Consider the following 26,156-nt stretch of genomic DNA (forward strand, 5'->3'; position numbering starts at 1 on the left):
CCAAAAAAACTTAATAGAATGGCTGAGGCGAATAACAATAAATGAAAACAAGATTGCTGTAAAAATATTCTTGCACTTCGGTGCAAGTATAATTCCTGCAACAGTAAAATAAGTGTAAAACCAGCCATTGGCCCGGAAAAGCTCAAATTCGCAATGAGTTTTATCACGTGGTCTCGAGACTAGCCGGTAATAGGTCATAATTTTCCACTCACTGGGCAGTTTTATTGCTTTAGGCTCATCCAAGACCCATCGATCAGACCCAAATTGCTTCTTCTCTGATGTGCGCGTCATCTGAGAATTCCATCCCAATTTTCTAGCGCAGCAATACATCTCATTTAAAATTGTAAATAAATCATGATTTAAACTGAGTGTTTCCAACACGGTCGACAATCACGATTGCTATGGGAAAACCCCCAATTATTGCCCCCCTTAGCAGTAATCCGTCTGACATTATCCTTGTGACGTCTCGACAGCAATTCAATTTCTCCTTCGGATCACTCGCGTATTTCATTGCATATCCAGCCATGATTTCCTACGAAGGCTTATTGACGTTTGGGTTTTACGATCGCATTTTTAACCGAGGAATTCAACTTTCCGTCGTATCTCACGAGCATTTCAGAGAATATCTAGCAAAGATTTCCTACGAAGGCTTATTGACCTTTTGGATTTTAAGATAAAGTTTTTGAGCAGCGAAGTTTTAGGAGCAGCGAAGTTTTGACGGTGGGAAGAGTGCGCCGGAATCCTTCTGATTGTATTGCGCATATAGCGGGGCCTAATATGCGTCGGCTGACAACGGGTCAATTCTCACCACTCGAAATGATCTTCCGTCTGAATTATTGTGTTTATTATCTCATATAATCCAACGTTCTCTTGAGATTTTTGTTTCAAATATCAACTCATTAATTCGTGGAGAAACAGCAAAGACTCGAACCCTTAAAATAGTACCGTGCTATTTCCCGGTAGCTTGCCAAAATGCCGAATGCAGCCGGAGGATAGTCGAAGGTATGTTTATAGCAAATATATGTGTGGTCACCCAGCAAATAAATCAGTGTAAAGTTGTAATGTTTCAGTGGCGCAATGTCTCCTGATTGATGAAGGTTCCTGCTCACTGACGTCTGCTAAAAAATCGGAAGGTTTTTTTTTCCTGCCAGCAAAAGGCGAGGAAGCCTCGTCAGTATTCATGAGTCGAAGTTATCGCGTTTTATTTTTAGCTTAAAATCGAATATGGATGAGACTAGAACGCGATAAGACGATACTTATTATTCCGGACTTGCTGATAAAACTCTGCGAGAAGGAAATCAGATTGTGAAATTCATCAGAAACTGTTGAAGAATTTTTTGCAAAAATTACTGTATAAAATTGCAATACTGCATGATTTATTTCACTGAAATGTATATGGCAACTTCATTTCTTTACAGAATGTATTTAGTTATGACATTAATAACAATTAAAACACCGTCGTATTTAATTCTTAATAATCGTTAGCATTTCTAGCATAGAGTTTTTGTCACGTTTTTTCTAAAGCTACGGTGACATTAAAACTGTCGAGTCTGGTGCACATTTTGTCCGATGAATCTTGTAAAGAATTGTGAAGAATTAGAGCGCCCTAAGTGTAGGCTTAATTATGTGTCAGACTCTAAAGCTCTGAAGAAGTCAATGACAATGTCCAGCCAAAGCCCTTGATGGACGGAGACCTGTCGAGTGTCGCTGTCACATCATGGCTTCTAATATATTCTACAGAGAATAACTCGTGATACTTATTTACATCATGTAACTTATAAAACTTTTCTTGTATATTTTTCTGCTTCTCTTGAAAGCTTCCCTTCGTCTACTTCTCATTCTTCCTGTCTTTTTGGTGGTTCAAGAATACAAATGGATATCGTACCTGTTGTTGAAGTGATCGAAACCAAAGACTCGCCTCCCTCCAGCAAGAAAGAAATTAGCACTTCACCCACTCACCCACTCGTACCCACTGTCATCCAGCCAGATGGTACCGTGGCTGACATCCGCCGTCCGTCCATCATCTACCCAAGGCCTTCATCCTCCCGTAGCCACCGAGAACGCGAAAGGCACCACAGAAACGACCATTTTCGGCGGTCTCACGAAGTTATTCGATCGCCATCAGGAGAACTAAACGATGAATTTGGTTCTGCCATCTGCCTGCGGCCCCAAGTCCTTGGAGTGCGCGGCTACAGCCCTCAGCGACGTCTCACGTTAGCTGACGCGTTGGTGCCACGTAACGGCAAAAGCAGCACTTCGTCGCCACGTCGGCACTCGGCTGCCGATACAGACAACTCGGACGTACAAGCCGACTTAACTTTAGAAGCGCTGCTTATTGCAGGGTCCAGGCGCAACTCGCTCCGTGTTGACGAACGTCTCAGCCGTCGCTCGAGCAGGAGCAGCCGGTCGTCTTCGAGGCGACGAAGTAGCACTTCTCGTCGGCCACGGAAAGTTTCAACTGCCTCTGCCATTTCGGGCGTTGATCGGTACTCCTGCAATGACGGAAGCTCTGCACCGTCCAGGTTTTCATGTCACGAGGAGGAAGAAGATGAGGACGGAGAAGTCCTGAGGAAACGAGCAAAGATCGCAAGGATTATCGGATCAGTCGCAGCGTCCATCCTCTTGGGAGCGATATTGCTGGTGGCGCTCACTCTCAACATGGCCCCAACTATAGACGAAATGGGTAAGTACTTCAATATTTCTTTCCTTCATCGTTGTGTGCTTCAATATGATTGCCTGCAATAGGTGTCTAAAAAAACTTAATTGAAAGGCTGAGGCGAATAACAATAAATTGAAACTATATTGCTGTCAAAAACATTTTACTATTTATTGTAAAGATTTCCTAGTTTCTGTGATTTTTTTTATAAGAATTTCAAACCGTTTAAAAGTACATACTCCCGACTAAATCTGGTCGGCAAACCTTTCGGCAATAATTGGACGAAATATTCTAATTAATGGAATTGAGAATTTCTGTGCCTGCTTCAATAAAAAAATCTTGACCAGCATCTGAAATCTAAGTTTACTCTGGCCTGTACTGTGCATTTTTATTTGACTGAGTGATGATAATTTTTACCTCGTGACACTCCCGTTCTTGGTGGTAATTTATTTGATTACTCAATGAAATAATCTGTGAGTGGAATCTGTGAGTGTAATCTGTGAGGGTAATCTGTTAGGGTAATCTGTGAGTCTAATCTATGAAAGAAATATATGAGGTTATATATTAGGGTAATCTGCGAGGGTAACTGCTAGGGTACGGTAATATGCGAGGATAATTTACGAGGGTAATCTGTGAGGGTTATTTGTTAGGGTAATCTGTGAAGGTAATTTACTGGGGTAATATGTGAGGGTAATTTACGAGCGTAATTTGTGAGGGTAATCTGTGAGGGTAATTTACGAGGGAAAATTGTGAGGATAATTTTCGAGGGTAATGTGTGGGGTAATTTACGAGGGTAATCTGTAAGGGTATTCCATGAGGGTAATCTCCGAGGGTAATCGGTGAGGGTAATTTGCGATGTGCCAGAATTTAAATCTTGCTGAAGAAATGCCCGTACGTGACAGAGACTTTACTGGAGGAATGCTGGTATCTGACAGAGACCTGACTGGAGGAATGCTGTGACTTGACAGAATTTGTTGCCCGTATGGCAATTATTTTTAGCAGGTATAACTCACTTCAGGCGAACATATTTATAACTAATATCAAATAGTGGAATTCAATAGTTGGCGTAACAGCGCTCTTATCAAGCGGAGCGCTCGCTGAAGATATTCGCCCCCTAGCCTGACTCTGGACTGCCTTACTCTCAACGTTGCATCTTCTCTGAATTTTTTGGCTCGAATTCGTTTTTGTGATGAAAGCTCATTAATTTACGGTGCCTTGCGGAATGCTCTGATGCCTTCAGCTCCAGGCGTAGAGAGTTATTTGCCTTGGCCGTGGTCGATTCTGCATCATTTTGATTTTGTATTTTTTACACCAGAATCAAAAGATTCTCTAGGAATTAACCACAATGTGTGTTCTTTCTTATACGTCGCATCACTTTACTTAAAAAACTAAATTAGGAAACAGTACTTCTAATTTTGTTACATTTGTCATCATGTGCTGATTTTAGAAGCTAAAATTGGCGACTTATCTCCTTAAATTGCTAAATGTTTTATAGCTGTATAGTTCATTTGATTGCATAATTAAATGAGATTCACTAATAATTTTTTGGAATTAAAATTTTAATCAGAAAAATTAATTAATAAACAGTTCGGTATAATCGTAAAGACAATAATGAAATATAAGAATTGTTTGCTGAAGAATTATAATGGCAAAACATAAGTAAAGTTAGTTATTTCCCAATAAAAATGCAAACCGTACCGATTGAAGTTTTCACATGCGGCAATATTTCTTTCACAAAAAACATTTTAAATAATGTTTTCACTTCTATCATTTGCTGCTTTTGAAGGTAGAACTTCAGGATTATATCTTATCACGCATAACTTTGCGAGGCGTGAATTTATATTCTTGAAGGTAGCTATTACCCCACTCTCATTCCTCTGAACTGATGTATATGTCCTAAATTATGCAATCTTAGGACTGTTATAGATTTTAAATGCTTCATGCTTAAAAATATGGCTTTCCAATTCTGAGAATATCCTTTGCTGGTGGCTAACTTATGATCGATTTCATATAGCATAACATTAATTAATTTTGAGTCAAATCCAAGCGTATTACACAGGCGACTTGTACGCTAAGCGAAATGCTAAGTCAGTAATTAGCTAAGCCAGCAATGAACGTAATGCTAAGTCAGTAATTAGCTAAGCCAGCAATGAACGTAATGCTAAGCCAGTAATTAGCTAAGCCAGTAATGAACGTAATGCTAAGCCATTAATTAGCTATGCCAGTAAGTTCAGACAGAAATGGTTCAGTCTCATGCATTGCTGCTGATGAAGATCGATGAGCTAATTTCCCACTCCTGAAATTTGAGCACTGAAAAAATGAGCAGATCAGATCCTAATGTTGGCATCCTGTTTTGTTTCGTATTCTAGACCCTTACATTTGCTCAACCAATAAAATTTGTAACAGAACTTTGACCTTTTATTATTATATTATGGGTTTCGTTCACATTTTTTGCTATTATGGGTTTATTATAAGTTTTGCTCAAAACTGCTCAGTTATCTTTGTGTCTGCTGCAATTTCGCTTCGGCTGAGCAGACGCAATCCTATAAAGTTACATCGAAGCCCTCGGTTGTTTTGGTTGTTTGATAGCCCTAGACTGTAGATCTGCCATGCAAAAGACATTGCATGGCCGCTTTGTGCGCTTGACAGCCGAGAACTTTTAATGAAAGCTCTGAACTTTACACATGGTCTACGTACAGCTCCTCTCTCCAGCCAACCGCCTTAAGCTAAGCGTAATCCTTGAGCTTCACATGTAAGCCTGCAGCAGAATTTATGTCCTCATCTGACTTGCATTGTCTTGAATATTCAAGTTTATCTAAATGAAGTCGTTCAGGCATGCAAGTCACCTACTCTGCATGCACAAAACTTTTATTCTTTCAGGGACTTGAGAGGCAGTTTGCCTTGCAATTTATCACGGAATGGGCTTATCTCAGTCCCCATGTCTTTGTTTCATTCATTTGCCCGGTCAACTTAATTCATTCATTTCAACACTTCGTTTATTGATGCATTAACTATCATTATTGTTATTTGTATCAGCATCCTGGTTGGTGAAACTGCTTTGCAGCTAAATAATTATTCCTGCTTAATGTAGATGTTCTCTAAGCTGGAATTAGTATAGTTCTACCTGCATGTATGAAGGCTGGTGATGACGGTCGCGCTTGTGGCCATTGGTCCCTGCAACATCACAGTATTGACGGACCACGCCTGATGGAGGATAGAACATTTATGGCGCTATTGCTGACACGTGTTGTCGATGCTGACTCAGCGAGCCCTCACTGCTGACTCAGCGGGCCTCATCTCACTGCTGACTCAGCGAGTCTCGTCTCACTGCTGACTCAGCGGGCCTCATCTCACTGCTGACTCAGCGAGTCTCATCTCACTGCTGACTCGGAAAATGATGTTTGTACGTACCTCTTTTGAAAACCATAAATTTTCCAATTAATGCCTCACAATGACCTAACATTAGGCAGTCCTCGTTGATACTCTAATTTTGAAAAGCAATGTAACGCGACTTCGAAAGAATACTAAATTTTATTTATTTATTGAGAATACTTAAATATGAATACGTCTTCAGGGTGCGATCGCAAGTTGGGTCACCGGCCTCGCCCAGCCAAAAACACCAGAATTTATCCTGCCCGTTTGTATTCATTTACTTTGCGATACCACAAGCTTTTGGGAGTCGCAAGCTCAACAATAACGAGAGAAATTCTTTATTTGTTGACTTAGTTTGATTTATATTCTATTTCAAATTTTACTCCGAGGCGAGAGACATTAACTGCTTTCTCGGCTATTGCTGGCGCGTGTTGGAGGGCGAGGTAGTTTGAACATTGAATTTTCTTGCTTTTTTCGCGCATTTTCTCATTTATGGAAAAAATGCGCTATTGTGCTCGTCATGTCTGTCTGTCTGTCCGTGACTTCACGTTTTAGTCGACGAGAAAATGCGCTCTCTGTCACTCACTGCAGTGAGTACTGAGTTATATTTTTTACTAATTATGCTTATGTTGGAGGAAACAAAAAATTTTGCGTCTGCTGGCTTTGGAGTAAAAAATTGTGCATATTATACAGTCTCAACGTCCGTGTCGCATTGGTACGGAAATTATCAATTTTTCTTCATTTAGGCCAATTTTGTTCACGCCTAGGAATGATTTTAATCAGGTTAACATATCCTAATATTACTGTGAGGTGATATTTTTTTCGGGTTTAATCAGGCTCCACTGAGGCGCTCACGGGTCAGGCGGGCAAGAAACCCTAGGTTATAACCTTGGTTGTGAGCAATAATATTAAGAACACGGCCCGTGCTCGGGCCTCGCTGTAAATTTAGACTTGTTTTAAGGCTTGTGCCCCTTTTGAAAACCATCAGTTTTCCAATTAAGGCCTCACAATGACCTAACATTAAGCCGTCCTCGTTGAAACTCTAGTTTTCAAAAGAAATGTAACGCGACTTCGCAAAATATTTAATTTTATTTATTAAGAATACTTGAATATGAATACGTATTCAGGGTGCGATCGCATGTTGGGTCACCGGCCTCCCCTAGCCAAAAAACACCAGAATTTATCCTGCTCATTTGTATTCATTCTCTTTACGATACCTCAAGTTTTTGGGAGTCGCAAGCTCAACAATAACGAGAGAAATTCTTTATTTGTTGACTTAGTTTGATTTATATTCTATTTCAAATTTTACTGCGAGGCAAAGACATTAACTGTTTTCTCGGCAAACTGGCGCGTCTTGGAAGGCGGGGCAGTTCGAACATTTAATTTTCTTGCCATTTTTTATTAATAATTATTCATATGTTGGAGGAAACAAAAAGTTTGCGTCTGCTGGCTTTGACAGAAAAAATTGTGCATAGTATACATGTCTCAACGTCCGTGTCTCATTGGTACTGAAATTATATATTTTTTCATTTATGCCAATTTCGTTTACGGCTTTACGCCATGGAATGATTATTATCAGGTTAACATATCCTAATGTTACTTTGAGGTGATATTTTTTAGTGTTTAATCAGACTCCACTGAGGCGCTCACGGGTCGGGCGGGCAAGAAACCCTAGGTTATAACCTTGGCTGTGAGCAATAATATTAAGAACACGGCCCGTGCTCGGGCCTCGCTGTAAATTTAGACTTGTTATGACTTACGCACTGCTGGGATGTTCAGTTTCAAACAAAAACAATTCTTGCGACGCCAAGCCCAAATAATCTCAGGAGCTTCTCTGCACTTGAAATCTAGCCAAAATAAACTGACCAGGAGTTACTGTAAGTGCTTCAGCGAGTCGATAAGTCAGGGTCGATACTCTATTTCAGTAGATGCACTGATATTTGGCAGAAATTAATATTTGAAGTAACGGAATTAGTTATTCCTTTGTGAACATAATTTTTTGTTTAATTTGCCTCATTCCTTACGGAGGTAAGCGAATGAATGTAAATGAATTTTATGTTAACTTAAATTTTTTATGCTCCAGTTCTTTCATCACTTTCGACAAACGTTCAGGCTTCTAATTCCGATTCTTGAAAGTGATCATTGTGTAATAGCCTCTTTATGTGTTGTTTTTGACGGTAAATAATATGAAAATTATTTAGCTAAAGATAATCAAGGAAATACTTATAATAAGAATTGCGTCGGCAAAGCATCTGTTCTCTGTATAAATGTGTTCGGCTGTCTACACAAAGATGAGTTTTATGACCTATTATGTCCTTCTCAAAATTTCATAATGCGACATTGTGTAAAAAATCAGTAGCGTCGCAATTATTAGCCCCATAAGGCCTTACTTTATCGCCGGTCTAATCGCAACTTGTTGTCAAAGTTGAAGATCGAGTCGCTCTCCTTTATCACGCGCTTCCACAAATTTACTGGTCTCGATTTGCTGCCGATCTTAACTTTTCCAATCTTTAAGAAGCGAGTTAAGAATTATTTTCATGGCCAACGTCGTTGTTGAAAAGATGGTAGATAAATAAATATACCTACTCGAGTTAAGGCAAGACAAGACGTCATGATAGATGGAAGGGAGAAGACTGGAGCATTTGCAACACTAGAGAAGCAATTTCGCTGAAAGCTCTAATTGACTTTGGGAGCGATTGGTTAATTCTCTGCGTACTCGATGGTTTGATCTTCTCTGTCTCGTACTGGATGGTTTGATCTTCAGGATATAGATTCGGAATCAACCATCAGGGTTAATTTTATAAAATTAACTCTATTGTTACGAAGCTAGGTGTTTGCTAGCTTTATTTAGAGACAACATTGAACAATATTAACGCATAGTATTTTATGCCCATGGCGGTCTCAGGTGGTGGAGACATCGTATAAAACCATATGGGATGCCCTCATATTCGCGGGCAAATTCCTTGTATTGTAGTAAGCATTAACGACTTAATTACTTGACAGGCGCAGGTGCACTCTGGCAACAACCCTGAAAAAAAGGTCCCCCACATTTATGAAGTACACCACCATGCCCGGGACCAGCCTCGCAGCTGGTACATTTCTAGCTGTGTATCCAACGCTGCCTGAGTTCTGAAGTTTACAATAAAAAGCTGGCTCCGTCCGGGACGTTTGGCCGCCTTCTGGGGCGTGCATACAAAGCGGTCGCTCGGTGTTGTGGGCCGGGGATGAAGGCTGTTGGGCGTGGTCTGTACATAATCTAACTGATTGATAGTGCGGTCTTGTTCAGAATCTAAGAAGGCTTATCGGCGGTCACTTTCCCGCTCATAGTTGGCCGTCTAAATCGCAACCAAGTTCTCCCGATTAGAGTTTCTCCCTCCGCTCCATGCCTCCACTGCTCCAGAAGTCATTAGGTAGCCACTCTCTGCGTAAAAATTCGCAATTATTTAATTGTTTTTAAGCAATTTAATGTATACATGCAGCTACTACGTTTAAGAAATTTACTTCTCTGGTCATTAATTTAAAAACACATTGACTGGTCAAAATGTTTCATTAAAGGTTACTCTATGACGCAGAAAAAATTTTCAACTCCAATGCCAACATAATTAAGCGCCGAGGAGAGCCGCTCAAACCGCACTGCTAGCATTCACATACACTGCGAGGTCGAGTGATATTGTTACCATTTCTTCGGTAATCACAGAGCAAGAGGAGTGTTTTGTCATATTAAACTGACCTGTACATAAATACCAACTTTTCTTTATTACCAACAAATATGATACGATTATGAATTAACATTATTCAAGTGGTGTAAATGCATCGTAAGTCTGTTTAAAGAATGATGCTCCTAATGTAACGAAATTGTTTTAATTTTACTGATCCCTACCGTAATTTTATTTGCAATTGATACGCTCAGTTATTCACTTGTCCTCAAAAATCATAGCCCTGGCAATTATCCCTATCTACATAAGAGGTTGTCGCAAGATATTAAAACGCTGGCTCTAACACCGCGGAGTTAAATTTTTTATGTAGACATATTTCACGATTTAATCTTGATAACTAATACCGGTTACCAATAAGTTTTATATAACTTCATCCTGAATTGCATACGAATTATTAGTTCTGGGTCAAAGGATGGAAACATAAAAACCTGTATGTTCCATCGATATTGTCTTAAGAAATTCTCTCGCTGATTTTTACGAAGGACTCTCGAGTTTAAATTCGCTGACAGCGAACATGTTTACAGGTGGCCGCTGTTGACTATTTTATATATTGCAGTATTTCTGTGGTCAATGTAAAAAAATATTTCAACAATCCGTGAAATGTGGAATGAAATCTCGAGATCTCACCGAAACTTTATTTTACCTTGTATACCAACTCCTCAATTTTGTCGACAAAAGAAATTTCATTCGCGCTGTGTTGCTACCAGAGCCTCAGCGATCAGTATAATTAAGTTTTATTTTATCACCTGAGTGCGTTCGGCTGAATGCAAAGCTACGAACATTCAGCGATTTTTGGAGCTGCAGCTTCTGAAAGCACGCAGCCTTGTGCTGCCTTTATACCTCTTGCGGTAGTGCGGGGAAGCCTGAATTTAAATTGCAGAATGTATGATCACAAATTTTCATCACGATTAGCGTGTTTGATACATGTACTAGTTTATTATCATATATACTGTTTTTCATATTAATATTTTTTGTCTTATGAACTTCCAGTGAATTAAAACAATAGTTAGTTAATACGGTAGCGTAATTGCCGAGAGATCAGAAAGGCGAGTTTAGAATAATCAAGGAAGTTATCGCGTCAAATAGAGTACAGAAGAGTCAAAATAAAGCAATTTTTAATTTACATTGAACTGGGGAAAATCAAGGCGCATATCTATTACGAACAAAAATACAGGAATTGAACATTTGCATACATTTATAAATTTAATAAACTGATCTGATATTAAGTGTCTCTAATTGTTGTTATTTTTTTCTTAATTTTCCGGAAAAAGCACTGAATCGAAACCTGTGGCCGTTTTGTTCAAAATTGCCGCAGCACCGGCAAATGCAGCTGGTTCCCGTGTCGGTCCTGACTTATTTGTTTTGTATTCTTTGTGACCGTATTTCCGTATTTAACGGCTGGTGGCTTGACATTAGGACCGTGGCACCGCTCTCAGCTTATTGCCGTACCACTGCTAACTTTTAACCTTGACATGATAGAATTGTCACGCGGTATTCGTGACTGATACGATGTGTTCTACTTTATAATCGTAGTCCGACGGATGGCTCCTCGTGCTGTCGCACTGCCGTCATAACCTGACTCGTTGATGTTGGCTGTACATAAATATATCGAAGTCTTAGTCATTACCTGTTAATTGTCGATGGTCTTATTTCGGAGTCGTCAAAAATCATTACATTCCGTATCATTGACTCGACGCCTCGTGCGACTGTTAATTTTTGAAACTTCGAGGCCATGAATGGAAATTCTTCAAATTTTTGGGAAAATTATTTTAATGGCAATATTTTCGTAGTAGTGATGCTGCTGTTGCTGCTATTGCTGGTGCTGCTGTTGTTGCTGTTCTTGCTGATGTTAATACATTAGTGCTAATATGTATATACTCGTGTTGATGTTAAAACCACAGCGTTAATGCTCAGAACCTGGCAAAACCGTCGGCCTATGTGGCCGTGGCCGTGGCCGTTGTCGTCATGACTTCTGCGTAGCTGCCTACCGTGCCGGGTCATGGGTCGCTCCCAATAAGCTTTCTGGCGCAAACGTTGGCATCTTATAAAGGCAACCGCTGCGCATATAAGCCCGCCAAGGTTTGATGTAAACAATCTCAGTCTCACGATCTCGGGAATTCCTGTGTTAGATACTGTACATACACTACATAGCTTGAACCAATATTCCTAGCCATGTCGTTTCTTAAATTAAATTGAATTTATAACTGTAATTATCTGTTTTCCCTCAAAGTTTAGTCATCAGTTTACCTTCTACTGCTTATCAATTTACCCTCAAAGTACGTTCTATACTAGCAGATGATGAAGAACATCTTTCCGTCTTCATACCCACTATTGATATACTGGCGAAACAGATCGTGTGAATGAAGAGATCGCACGAAGGAAGAGAGAACATCAGCGTCACCTCTTGTTGCCCTAACACCAGGACGAGACCTCAATATTCCCTTTTTTTATCGAGACGAACTCGTGTGCCAGCGCTGTACTTAATATCTATAATGGATATTCGCCCCACTCCCGGGGAGTCGAACAGGAATATTTAAAGGATATTGGCGAGACGGAGCTGAAGTTCAATCAAGATCAACCAGTGTAATGTGCACGGCACTGCGCAGGGAGTTATGCATACTTCATGCATAGAAAGGTGACGGAAAGAAGTTTTCCTGCGTTTACGAGGCATAGATAGGTATGCATGTTAAAATTGGTGTTCATATTTGCTATATGCATTTACTATCAAGGTAGTTTTAAGAGTACACATCTTAATTATACCGAATATAGTGCAAGGGGCGCAGAGAATGAAGAGCTGTTGCAGTTCATTCATTGAGTAGCTGGCAATACCGGGCATATTGACCAGTTCCTGGATTGCCTCACATGTGTTACCAAGAGACACGCACCACAAGCCAAACTTCAGCTAACCGCCTCATCAATACTCGGTCTGGACTCTCCTACCCCGCTGCGTATGCCACGCGTGCTCGTGTCTCCTTAATCACCCTCAAGTGCCGCTAACAATTTTTAGACTCGTAGAGAATCCTACCGATCGGGCGTATGCAAATTATTTTTACACCAAAATTTCTCACATTAATTGACTCATCTTTTAGCACGAGAACTATTCAGGAGTGGCTCCTGAAGTCAGTTTCTCTTAAGGAACTTGGCTCATGCAATATGCTACGAATCCTGCGGGCTCCTGCAACATACATAGGACCAGTATCATGGAGTGGGAGCTTTGCCTTGTACAATTTCTCCGTTCGTACGTGTTACAACGCTGCAACACCGCAACGTATTTGTTACAACGCTGCAACACCGCAACGTATTTGTTACAACGCTGCAACACCGCAACGTATTTGTTACAACGCTGCAACACCGCAACGTATTTGTTACAACGCTGCAACACCGCAACGTTGATACGCCTTCGCTCGTCTGTACCGCCCGACTCTCTTACGCTGGTCTTCACTCCGCGTCTCGCTCCCTATGATATGAACTGCTGTCTCTGTGACGGCCACGTAACAGCGACGGTCGACTGCTACGATATGTGATATAATATATCAAGACTCCCATGATCGCGAGTAGATCTTCCTGAAGTTGGCCACGCTACTTATCGATTGCCAAACTATTCTTCAACCAAACGCTGCGATGTAGAGTTAGAGTTTGCCTCTGCCCAGGTTAATTTGATATTCTGTGTGCACGTCATTGCCATGCAATGATATTGATAACTAATTATAAACTGAGAAATTCATTAAACTTGACATAGGTAGGCCACTTGACATAACTGAGGCCCCCAGACGCACCTGAAACATAAGGGATGAAGTCAGCACAACATCGCAGGGGTATCGCAGCGCCATGTGCTCTCACAAAGTAGACACATCGAGTGTAAAGCAAATATTTAAGTCTCTTGTCTTTTAATTTTTCGTTAGGTTCCATATATCGTTCATCTACCAGTTTAGAGAGCAATCGTAGGCACTCCTCTAACGCTCTTGATATCATTGAAAACGTTGTGTCAGGTTAAATCTGCCAATGAAATCCTTCACGTGAAATTTACTACACTCTGAAACACGGACTCTATATTTACGCTGTTTCTAAATAATGCTGGAAGTCGATGATGCAGTTCGAGTATAGATGTTACGAGGGCAAATTATCTCACACATGATATTAATAAATCGAGCGCAACATGCAGCGGCAGAGAAAGGAAGCATTTCGCTCCTGCTTCACATGATGATCAACGACCGAGCTCTGTTTTAAGGAATCAGAGAGATGATTGAAACAAGAATGCAACACAAGCTAGAATAAGTTACGATAGTTGTTAGCAATTACAATGTAGTGGGTTTCCTTCGCAGTCTAGGAGAATACGAGTTTTTGTTAGAATCCTGTGTGCTGATAGTATGTTGAGCCCTACGTTCTTGGATTGACATGATTGAAAATATTCTGAGTATTGCAGAAACTCTGTCTATTTCATCGTTTTATATTTAAAAATGTTTTTTTCTGTCCAACCTAAATTGGATTCTAGGGACAAAAATGTGAACATCTCTGCAGTAACAGTGCAACTGATCACAAGATCCTCCCGGTTTGTCGGTAGGAAAAGAACAGGGAGAGAACGAGTTTATGGTCCATATATAATCACGTTACTGATCCGATGAGCAGTTTTGTGGTCATGGAAATCTGTTCTCGCCGCCCCCATCTCATCCTCACTTTCTTCCTGAGATTAAATCCTATCGAACGCCGTCCGCTCGTCTCTGATTTGATGAGCTCTTCTCGGATGAGACCAAAGCTGGGATATAACTATTAAGCCTCCGACGCGATCACCGACTTTTTGACGAGATTTTTGTGCATTTTTCGGCGGACATTTTCCACTTCGTGTGCAGGCTGTTATCGATAATGGTTCGCGGTGAAAATGAGAAATTTGCCGCGTTTATGAATCTTTTTGCTATACATTTTAGTACATTTGAACATATTTTTGTTTTAATAATATCAGAAAATTGTCGCGACTAAGAATAAAAAAAAATCACCTTATTTTCTAATGTTTATTCTGTGAAAAATAGCTACTCTCTGCCAACAATTTTCTGTAAATATGATTGCCAATCAAACGAAATAGCGCTACACATCCTTTGTTACAGTTCATTACCTTCCATGGCAACAAACTTACTAAAATCTCTTGATTGCAAAAATCGCAAATTAACAAGGGATTTAAAAGCAAAGAAGATGGCGCAGAAATTCGCTATATCTTCATAAAAGAAAAAGTTTCGGAGTCAAGCTCCATCGTCAGTTCGATAAACATAGCAAGTAAATACAGCCATTTTATAATCCAACATTCACAGTCAGACATTAAAACCTAAAATTGACAAATAAAAGATAATATAAGAAAATTAAAAAGAAAATCGCATAACTGGCCTTATCTGTTTGTTGATGATCGTCAGCTACAAACTCAAAGCGATCCACAGATAATTTTAAGTTGCTTGTGTTCCATGGCAACGCGATTATTAGTTAGCGTCGTAGCCGCCAACAACACAATAACATTTCCTGGCAGTGGGGATCGCTATTGTTCACTTAGCAGAGCGCAGGAACTTTTATGTGGCCGCTTATTGAATCTGAGCCTCGCAGGACCCAGCGTTGGATCAGAGCCAAGCTAGTGGTTGTTGGAAAGTAATTAGGTTCTGGCAGGAGACTCTCCATTTGAAGGCGAGTTACGCTCATCATCCTGCTAATGAGTAACCAAGGCCGGTGCTAGGTTGGCTAAATTCCAGCTGAGCACTGTTCCTCTGGATTTTTGATATTCATCTTCCGAATCAATCCTTTGTTATTTATCATCCGCGTCTTCTGTGTAGCGTTGATGTTTTTACTGTTGTTTATGGCCCATCGACGGGTCGCACTCATGGGACCTTTGAGCTTGTTACGGCGTCTCCGCTACTGGAGGTCGCTGCATGTGAAATTTAAATAAGAGTTTCTACTATGAACAACCTTTCTTCGAAATTTTAGTACGTTCGACACAAAGAACGAAATTATTATCGTTTTTGAGACTTTACATCAGTGAGATAATTCAATTTCATTCCTATTCATTCAAATATAAGGTGATGCTCGACAGTATTTAAGGAAACACGATTCGTTTCTCGCACTTCACTCTCGGAAACCATCACAAATAAAATTACAACTGACTACGTCTGACCAACGGTCCCCTATGGCTCGTTTGAGCCTGTAAATGTCGGACCAGGTTCAGTGCTCGGTCTCTTAAATCTGGGAAGAGCGTCATCTTCTGCGCCGTCAATTACGACGTGCACATCAATCTGCCCGCACGGCCCGCTTCACTGCATCACTTAACGCTGCGCTGCTGCGCGCCAGGCTAATTTGTTACTATACAAATGTATTACAGGGAACATACTGCAGCGTCTCTCAGGTATGGGGTGCGTTTAATTTCGTTATAAATATGTAAGCATGAACTCCTGTAAGCATGACCTCATGTAAGCATGACCTCGTGTAAGCATGACCTCGTGTAAGCATGACCTCGTGTAAGCATGACCTCATGTAAGCATGACCTCATGTAAGCATGACCTCATGTAAGCATGACCTCATGTAAGCATGACCTCGTGTAAGCATGACCTCATGTAAGCATGACCTCATGTAAGCATGACCTCATGTAAGCATGACCTCATGTAAGCATGACCTCGTGTAAGCATGACCTCATGTAAGCATGACCTCATGTAAGCATGACCTCGTGTAAGCATGACCTCATGTAAGCCTGAACTCCTGTAAGCATGACCTCATGTAAGCATGACCTCATGTAGTCTTGAGGTCGTCTTGAAGCTGACCTTTGCTGTATGTCGAACGAATTTGTTGGAGTTCACAAATGCCTATAAAGAACGACGGCATTTAAATAATGCGAACTAAGCAATTTTTCTTGAACAGGCTCGATTGAGTCATAATTTTTCATCAGCCGAATAATTCAAAAGAGATCGGAAAAAGTTTTTATCAGTAAACCAGATATAAAGCGAGAGGGATGAACGCAGTGTAATTGTGTCTGCTTTGTGAGATCGGAAAAAGTTTTTATCAGTAATCCAGATAAAGAGCGAGATGGGATGAGCGCAGTGTAATTGTATCTGCTTTGGCATAAACTTTTCGAATGTTATCAAAAATATAGATGATAGAAACTTTTGTTTTAGTTCTTTATTGGCTTCCATGTCACTCATCAAAACTCGATTGCAAGACCTAGTGCTGATTTACAACAATGGTAAGTTTTTAAACAGAATCATAAGAGCAAGACTTTTTTTTCCTTCATTCCGCCCGTATCATCAACGATTCAGCTTTTGCGACGTTCCTGCGTCTACTTATTTGACTCGCATTCATCCAAGAAAGCTTCCTAAAAATGAATGAAGCCTTCCTCCAGCGCTGAAAAATTCTGGCCCTGTCCTGTGGGTTCAGTATGGAGGCCGCTACGCATATTATCACAAATATTTGAGGTACCAGGATTATTTAATTGTACTTCAAGATTATTTAATTATTTAATAATTTTTTCATTTTTAATTATATTAGGATTATTTAATTTTTCTTAAAAAAATATTCATGAATGTACTGCTTGGGTAGAATTAAATTTTTCAATTGAGAATTTTTATATAACTCCCATCTCACGCTACTTGAGGAGTCGATTGACATATCGTACCCGTGTCATATTTTCATTTTGTTGAACATTACAAATTATTTTATGTGCAATTGTGTCACATTGCTTTTTGGAACAAAGAATTTCGTGTAATACTGTCAATCAGGTTCATCGTTTGCTGCCAATAAAGCACTCAGTCGTGCAGAGGGTTTATGAAGAGTTGCGCTAATTTGGACGTAAAATATGGTGTGTTGCTCCGAAATTTTGCTCTGGCATGCCACTCTGAAACGTTGCTCTGAGATTCTGCTCTGGTATTTTTCTTAATCATGCTGTTCTGACATTTCACTCCTCCATGTTACCCTGACTTGGATGTTTCCTTATTTGTTGGTTTTTCGTGAAATTTGTAAAGAATTTCTTTACAGTTGTGTTTCGAGTTTCGACAATCTTTGCATCTATAACCCTATTCCATAAACATTGTTAAACCATTTTTCTTTTATTAGCTGTTGTCATTAGCCGTTGTTCATATCCAATGGTTACCATATGTAGCCAATACTCAATTAACTTTAGTTACCGTTTGACGCCTATAAACAACTTCTTCGTTGCAGAATATTTTGGACTTAATCTTAATTTTTACATACGAATACGATATGGTGTATCTTATTAAGGACGTCACGACGAGGATGAGGTCGCCATCATAAAAATCTTGTGCCGTCAATAACACGAGGACGAGCAGCTCTAGATCAACATGGACGCTTCCTAATGGAGGCTCCTGTCCCAATTTCCCGTCCTAATTGAAATACCCAGCTCTGCTTCCTCTTTTTAAAAGAACCAATTACATTGTGTCATTGACGAGCCGATTTCAAATTAATGAGGGCACCTAGCGATGTCATGGGATTTGTTGGAGATAAATGATTACTGCTTAATAATGATTATTTATGCATGGAAACCTATTTTCATTTGTTGCATGAACGTTTTTTCAGCTATCGGAGGGAGGTAAGTTTTTACCTTTTAGTTATCGCAACTTTTAATGGAGTGGAGCTTCTTCAATTTGTTGATGTTTTTCTGTTGTTTATCATTTAACGTTCCTTACAAAAGTATAGTAACTTCGGGATTTTTTTTCCTGAATCCACCGAGTTCACGAGCGTTTACAGAGAGCCGATGTAGTAGTCCTTTATAATTAAAAGTTTTATCAGAATCAAGTCGTTACTACTCTTTCTTTGAGACTTTAATAGGATTCTAATTCTCTTTCCCGGCTTGAAATTTAACATTTTCATCATCCAGAAGGAAGCTTGATGGGCAAAACTCACGCGCTTTATGGGACGCAATCTTCCCGACGTCTTTGCTTAACTGCCTAGCGAGCGCTTCTCTCGGGGAGGCTTTCGAGTTTGTTTGTTTCTTGTCACTGTCTTTTCACTTTAACGCCAAAATCTTTGCATTGCAAATTTTATCTAATAATTGCAGATAAAATAAATTATTATTCTTGCAGAATCTATTTCGTGTTCTAATAGGCTGTTTATATGGACTAAAATTATCTCAAATTTCGGAAATCCGCAAAACCGGCGCTTAAATTGCAGTGGCTTTTTTTTTTGTGGCGCTATCTGACCACATACATAGACGTTGTTCGTGGCATACGAGGTTTGTGGCGTGTGGCGACCTTGTAGATGAGCACCAGCGCCATGAGATGGTGCGGCCGCCTATGATGAGTCGGTAATCATTTTCCTTTGCATTAGGAATATTTTAGACGAATTGTGGAAACAACTTACCGGCCAATAGTATTTTTGATAACGAAGCTCCTGATCGCCATTACATGTTGTTTACATGGATGCCCCGGATGTGTGCTGTTATCCTGGGTCGCGAGCATTGAGGGCTTGCCTTCGCTAACCCTCCTTCTACTGAGGTAGTTGTAGATATGTGAATACTATCTATTGATGCATTTATATTCTTATATCTGTAGATCAGGAAACTGGGACATTAATGCTAATGCGATTAAACTTGCTACATGATGGTATCGTCAGACACAAACATGAAGCGCATGGTATTGCAGAAGTTGAAGCGTTGACTACTGCTGGGGCTCATCACGCAGTAAATGTTCTCATCCCAAACTTTATAACTCCCAACTTAGTCCATATGGATTAATGTTCACATTAGTCCATATGGACGTTCTAGACCGTCTACCTCAGTGTCCCATTCACCAACTCCCTGATATTGGCTCAGTCCCTAGACCGCTTTCCTCTCTGTCCCCATGGCCTAACTCCCTAATTCTAGCCCAGTCCTGAGGTCGCATTTGTCTGACATCGAAAAATGTTACGAAAAACAATTGATGCAGCTTCTATATACGCGTGTTGAGCTTATCATCCCTAGTATCTCTCTCTTCGCTCTGCCGTCTTATGTAAGCAAGAACAAGATTTAACTCCCGCAATTAAAACCGGGAATTTTAACTGCTGACAACCAATTACTGTCTTCATCGTTAACGAGGTCCAAAAAATCAGCCTTCTGCGTGGCAGATGGCCAATTTTCTAGGTAAGTACTTACGAACGTTTAATCGGTGCCCGAAATGAGCCTTCGGCGGGCACATCATTTTATCGCCTGATAATCGGGTGGAAGATGAGCATTACATCGACTCTTCGTTAGGTTGACCTCAGTTAGTGTCCATTGTCACCAGAATAAAACGAGGCTTTTGTGTAGAAATGATGTGTCAAGGTAACTTATATGACTGTTATGATTGCCTCTCTTTGATGGGATTACTTTTTCATTTTAGTTTATTTGACTGCAAATTTTATTGGTTAATTTGGATCTGTATTTTCCTTAGATTACCTAAAATTGTTATTTATGAATAAATATTCAGGCAGTGTGTGAATGGTTCTTTCTGAATTATGTATCGTTAGGTAGGAATGTCGCTAAGTCGATAGTCGAAAATAAATGGTCAATCGTGTGAGTCTAATTTCCGCTGTCATATCATCAAGTGGTTCAATGTACGGTCTTCAGTAATCAGTGTCTTCTTTACCCTTCGCTCGCTACATTATACGACCAAGAAGGCTTTTGTGTAGTGGTTGCCACGTGGTCGCCTTAAGTCCCATGCTTTTTATCTCTTCTTCCGCCTGTGAATTTGGGAGACGAGCATTTAAAATTAAGAACTCGTCGAGTCACCGAAATCTATGCGTATTCCCGCCTTTCTTCTATAGACGAGACTTTAATAGGTACCTCAACGTCATATACTTCCCTTTATTTACTCGAAAGAAAATATTATCGAATTATCGAACAGTGTGAGCATCTATGACGATAAAATCAGTTGAGGTTTTGGCTGAAATATTACAAATTTTGTAAGAATTAAATTGTTAATTGTATCCTAAAAAATGTTCAAAAATTTTCGACTTTGCGCAAAAAATTGAATTTTTTCACACACAGTTATCTTCCTGGTAAATAGTTGAAGAGTTTGATACGAAGACAAGCAAACTCAGACATATAGTTTATATAAATTTAGGAAAGAAGAAAGATGTATGAACAAATAATGTGGCATGGTTGAAGGCTCCATGAGAGACATCGATCAGTGACAACGTCCCGCTCATTTGACGCGGCAAAATCAATCTACGGATATTTCACTCTGATTTGAGAGCCACCGTTACTCAGAATGCGCCCTTTTTCTTGCTTTTAATACTTTATACTCATATATATTTAAGTTTTAACAATATAATTATCCCTATATTCGGTTGTGAATTACATTTCGGAGAATTTTTCTGAGTATGAGAGCAAATTTTCACTGTTCACATCATTCGTATTTTCGAGGTGTTTTCCTCGGATATTCTATTCAGAATAGTATTTGGAAGCTACAATAAATCAAGGAGACTAGTGTGAATCCAGTTCGCTAGATTCATTTCCTGCCACGATGGCTTGGTTCTCCCTGTACATGACACAGCTTAAACTAAGTGGCCTCCTCACCCCTCCCATGCTAAGCGCCTGCAATGTAAGCCCTCTGCTGTAGTACATACCTCGCCCCCATCCCTGCAGGCAACTAAGTGTTCGCAGTTAACAAGCAAAGCGCGACTACACGACAAGTAGGTGAGCAACATACGTCCGGACATTGCCTTCACAAATAAAGCGAGTGCAAGGAGAGTTATGGAAGCTGTCACAGCTACAGAGGCTGCAAAGTTACTACGTGTGGAAGTGAGAGCCGTATAACCGAGTCTGCCGAGCCACGGTCATTTGATAACCACACATGCCTTAGTTGCAACACAGAGAGAGTCAGTTAGCGAGCGATGAGTGAATCCCGGATACAATTCCACTTTCATCTCATTCCAAAGTTTGCTTTATAATTTAGTGCTCGGGAGAATCACATTTAATTGATCACGTGATTTACTGGACTTAAAAATAACCAGTATAACTTTATAAAGTAAAATTTTAATTTTCTCATTGTTGTCGAAACAGGCGTCATTACGAACAGCGTTACAACGCTGACAGTGTAACTAACTCACAACTGTCGAGTATTGAGCGATATCCTCTATAAATATAGTGATGTTTCTCATAATAAAAGACAGTAGCAAATAAGCCCGCGAAAGCATACTAAAAATTGCTGCAATCCAATTCAATTATGTTTCTTTGCTCTTATGTTTTAAGGCCTAAAGTCTGAACCACCAAGTCTAAACGTTTGAATTAAAACATAATAGTTGCAACGGACAAATAATTAAAGTTTCTATATGTTCAATAATACAATACCAAAGAAGAAACATTAATTCAACTTAAAGTTGACTGAACTAACCAGTTGAGTAATTTAAACTTGAGATTATTCCTAAATTCTTGTCCAAACATCTTAATGAAAGCATCACGTCAGACTTGTGTCAGGTTTTCTACTTGCAGCCATAACTTCAAAAATAGATCTGTCAATTGTGATCCATAGCAGGGTCTGATACCGAATTTTTTCACCACTATCGCAAGATGGGCTGCGTTTCTTCTAATTTTTGAACTCGTATAAATGCTGATGGGCCTCAGAGTCCGAAAATTTTGAATTCCCTGATTATTTAGCTGTAGTTTGCCTACATATTATCGTAATAACGTTATACAGTTCTGTCTAAACGGCAGTTCCTTCGCTCGGTAGGAATGCATACTGAGAAAATTTTTATGTTTCGCACATATTACAAAATATGGTTACATGCAGATGCATTTTATGCTGGTCCTGTTTGGGATACTATTTCGTTATGTTATCAGAATGTATTGTATTATGTTCCGAGAAACTCCTTGTAAGTACTCATTATGTTGCTGTAATAGGTTCATGGTGAATTTGTTTACGAATTTCAAATTCATTTTCGAATTTGAGTTTTTGTTGCCGCTATAAGTCTCGATATTTTCAAAACTGAAGCCCAAAAGACTCATTTTTGTTTTCTCATGCATTCAAATAATTTAGTACCAGAAATTTTAGGTTCAGCGTTTCATTGCATCAAACATAATTTAATTTATTTCACTCGCGTTGTGGAAGGATCCTATTGACGTTAGTCGGCGGCATGACGACCTCTGCTCAACACAACTAACCTGATGGATAGTGAGCCTCATTAGTGCAAGCCGAGTCTCTTGTTTCCCGCATTAAGCCTTGCTATAAAATGTCAACTCGTCCCTGTTTTCTTTACCAGGAACAAAAATATGCGTCGCGAATTTCAATTCCATGCGAGTTTCCAGTCTCGGTATTTTTTCCAGGCCAATCAGCATCAGGGAATAACGGCTGAAGACAGGGAATGGTTGGCCCGTGGCCGTGCTGTCTATTTCCTTATATAAAACGTTGTAAATGCCTTTCATTTTTCGTAAGATCTGTAACCGCAATGTTAATAACAATTGTATAGCTGGAAACTTTTCTTGACATTTATTTATTTTATATATGGGATTCGCTGATGAGTCCGAGCAGCATTGGACCTCGGCTGCGTTATTTTCTCTCAGCTTTTGAAAATATTCCGTAGTCCTTAGATAGCCAAACTACTGTTTGTCTGCATGGCGAGGGTAATGAAGGTAAGAACTCTATAGGAGTTTAAGTTCTGTAAGTGCAGCGTCTGACTTTTAAATAACATCTCGCGTAAGTTTAAGTATGTTGCAGAACGTGCGGGTTATGTTAGTTTATTTTTTAATTGGCGTAATCTTCTTGAAGTGACGATTAGGATGACTAAGGTGTACGTAGTGATAAAGTCAGGACTTCAATTTCTACGCTCCATAGTGAATAAATGCTCCTCAATTCGAGCGTAAATAAAAGCATGTTTGTTTCCTGTTTTTATTTTGAAGAAGTTATGACTTTATTTAAATTATGCTGTGATTGTTATAATCGTACTAAAAATATCGTACATAATAATTTAGTATTTACTTGTAGCTAGCTTACTCTACTCGCTGTCGCAATCTATTTGGCCGTTTCGCGCTCATAGTAAAGTGTACGTTGTTTAATTACACATTGGTTATTATTCCTGCTTATTGAACTTGAAACGAATCTATATTCATATTCTCCAATAGGTTCGTCGATTCTCATTGTACCGTAGTGAATGGTGTTAAAAGTATACCGAATGTTCCACATGACGTGAAAATATTGCTGTTCTATAATGTGCAAACGACTCTGCCATCTCGAAGTTTAGCTCAAGTTGTAAGCATCTACGCAAAAGTTTCGACGAAAGAAGAGGAGGGAACCTGCCAAAGATGTGTTTCTAAAATGGCAACTTGACCTGAATGCTATAAAACTTTTTTTCGTGGAAAATTCGGCAGCAACTTCTACAGCCGAAAATACGGCAATTTTTTCTCGAAATAAACCATAAAACCAAAGAATTACCAACGAAAAATACAGCATTTTACAAGGCTATTAAAATCTATACATTCGTTGTGTAAAAAATTCTCCAAGTTGCCAGAAAATGCCTCAAAATAATAAACTATCGTATTACGCTTTTATTTTTTTATATTTGCGTGAAATAACATTGTCACCCATGGCTATAGTTACCTCGTATTCTGCACGACGAGCGCAGCATCGATTGACAGCATGAAAGCCTATTGAGTAATTTAAGCTTTGAAACTGAAATTTCACAACCTCGCCTATATACATCCAGTCAAAAGACATGCACATGAACCTCCTTCCTATAATATTTTGCTTGACATCTCTTACCGCTCTAAAATTTGTTTATTTATATTATTCAATTTGATATGATAATTAAAATTAACTTTTGATTTTACTGTTGGGATTATATGAGGTTCTCGCTAAAGCCAGAACGCATGTAACGAGGCTCTCGAGGGGAGAAGTCGAGGAGTAACGATCCTCAAACGACCTTCTCTCTAAAGATCCTCAAACGATATTATCTCTAACGATCCTCAAACGATATTCTCTCTAACGATCCTCAAACGATGTTCTCTCTGAAGATCCTCAAACGATATTCTCTCTAACGATCCTCGAACGATATTCTCTCTAAAGATCCTCAAACGATATTCTCTCTAACGATCCTCGAACGATGTTCTCTCTAAAGATCCTCAAACGATATTATCTCCAACGATCCTCAATTAATGGACGCTTAGGAATGCATAGTCTTCATCCTTCATCAAACTTGATAATCAACGCAACGCTATTTCTCCTAATTAAATGGAAGCTTGGGGGAAGCCTAAAATGGAAGCTTAAATGGAAGCCTAAAATGTATCATGCCACGGTACATTTTTTACTCGAACTTAAAACTCATATACCTTCCAAGTTTTTGTCTTCTCAAATTAGTGGACAAGATTAGGAGTGTAATGGTTTAATTTCATTGTGGCATAAACGTCCTTCACTTGACCATTGATCAGGTTCATTTACTGTTTATTCGAATTTGAATACTTTCGAGGAATGAACACTCCAAATGATTAGTATTTCTTGCTTTAGAATTACTGATATGGCAATGGCAACGTATAAAACTAAACTCGAACGCAACGACACGCAGTTGTAAGCATTAAACCATTTAATCTCTTTTCCTTTTGATGTACTCTGAAACATATCGCAAGTTTTGTTTTTCCAACGCACGAAGTGTTAATATTTGCTATAGTATTATACTGAACAAGCTACTCACTTGTTGCATATTTGCCTAAGTAATGCTCTTCTTCTGTGGTGGCTATAAAACGAGGCGCGACGCACGACACTTCCATTACTTAGCGGACTGCCGTGCCATCGCGCTGCGTGTCTGTCATCTGTTAGCTGCCCCACGCTCGTGTCACTTCGCTCTACCTTCCAGAATTGCCTCAAAAATGTAGATCTGACCTGGAGGCTCTCTTTACCGTTTAATCGCGGTATTTTTGATCGGAGTCTTGATGTAACGATGCATCTTGAGGTTAACACAGCTAAAAATACATGTGAAATATATTACTTCAGAAACATTCTACGATCATTACCATTACATTGGAAATGTAATGGTAACATTTTTAATGATAACAATTTGAATTTAATGCTGCAGTTTTAGGTTCACTCTTTCGTGAGACCCTGAAATTGGCGCTTGAAAGGGGAGGCCGCTCCAGGCAGCTTGTATTGCTTGGCACATCTGGCAATGTGCTGGTCAAGCGCTATCGCTTGTTGACTCTTCGCAAATTTTGGCTCAAGCTTTGTTGGTTGAACCCACGGACATGTTGAGCTTGAGGAGCGCCGCACTTGAGAGCTTATATCTTCTTGCAACCAGCGATTCTGTAGGTAAGGATTCCGATTAGGTTAAGAAGGTTGCCCGTATAAGTGTCTTAAAATTATCGAATTTTTTATATAAAAATTAATTCCGTACTAAAATCTGTATCAAGTGAGAATATTCATAAAAAATCGCTGCAATAGAGTATTTACGGTTGAATTATTCTCGGTTGGGGGAGCATTTTGTTTAGCGTTTTCCTCGCT

At 39.6% G+C, this 26,156-nt stretch overlaps 1 protein-coding gene across 1 annotated transcript in view; it reads left to right on the plus strand.

The window, feature by feature from the left end:
• The first annotated feature begins 1,417 nt into the window (after window positions 1-1,417).
• LOC125177923 overlaps window positions 1,418-26,156 on the plus strand; it is a 129,725-nt gene continuing 104,986 nt past the window's right edge. Inside the window, exon 1 of the mRNA XM_047880615.1 lies at window positions 1,418-2,683. Within this exon, the coding sequence (XP_047736571.1) occupies window positions 1,873-2,683 (811 nt within the window). The 5' untranslated portion in view covers window positions 1,418-1,872. The remainder of the gene's footprint in view (window positions 2,684-26,156) is intronic.

The sequence above is a fragment of the Hyalella azteca genome, unplaced genomic scaffold (genome assembly GCF_000764305.2).
Source record: "Hyalella azteca isolate HAZT.00-mixed unplaced genomic scaffold, Hazt_2.0.2 contig5706, whole genome shotgun sequence".
NCBI lineage: Eukaryota > Metazoa > Arthropoda > Malacostraca > Amphipoda > Hyalellidae > Hyalella > Hyalella azteca.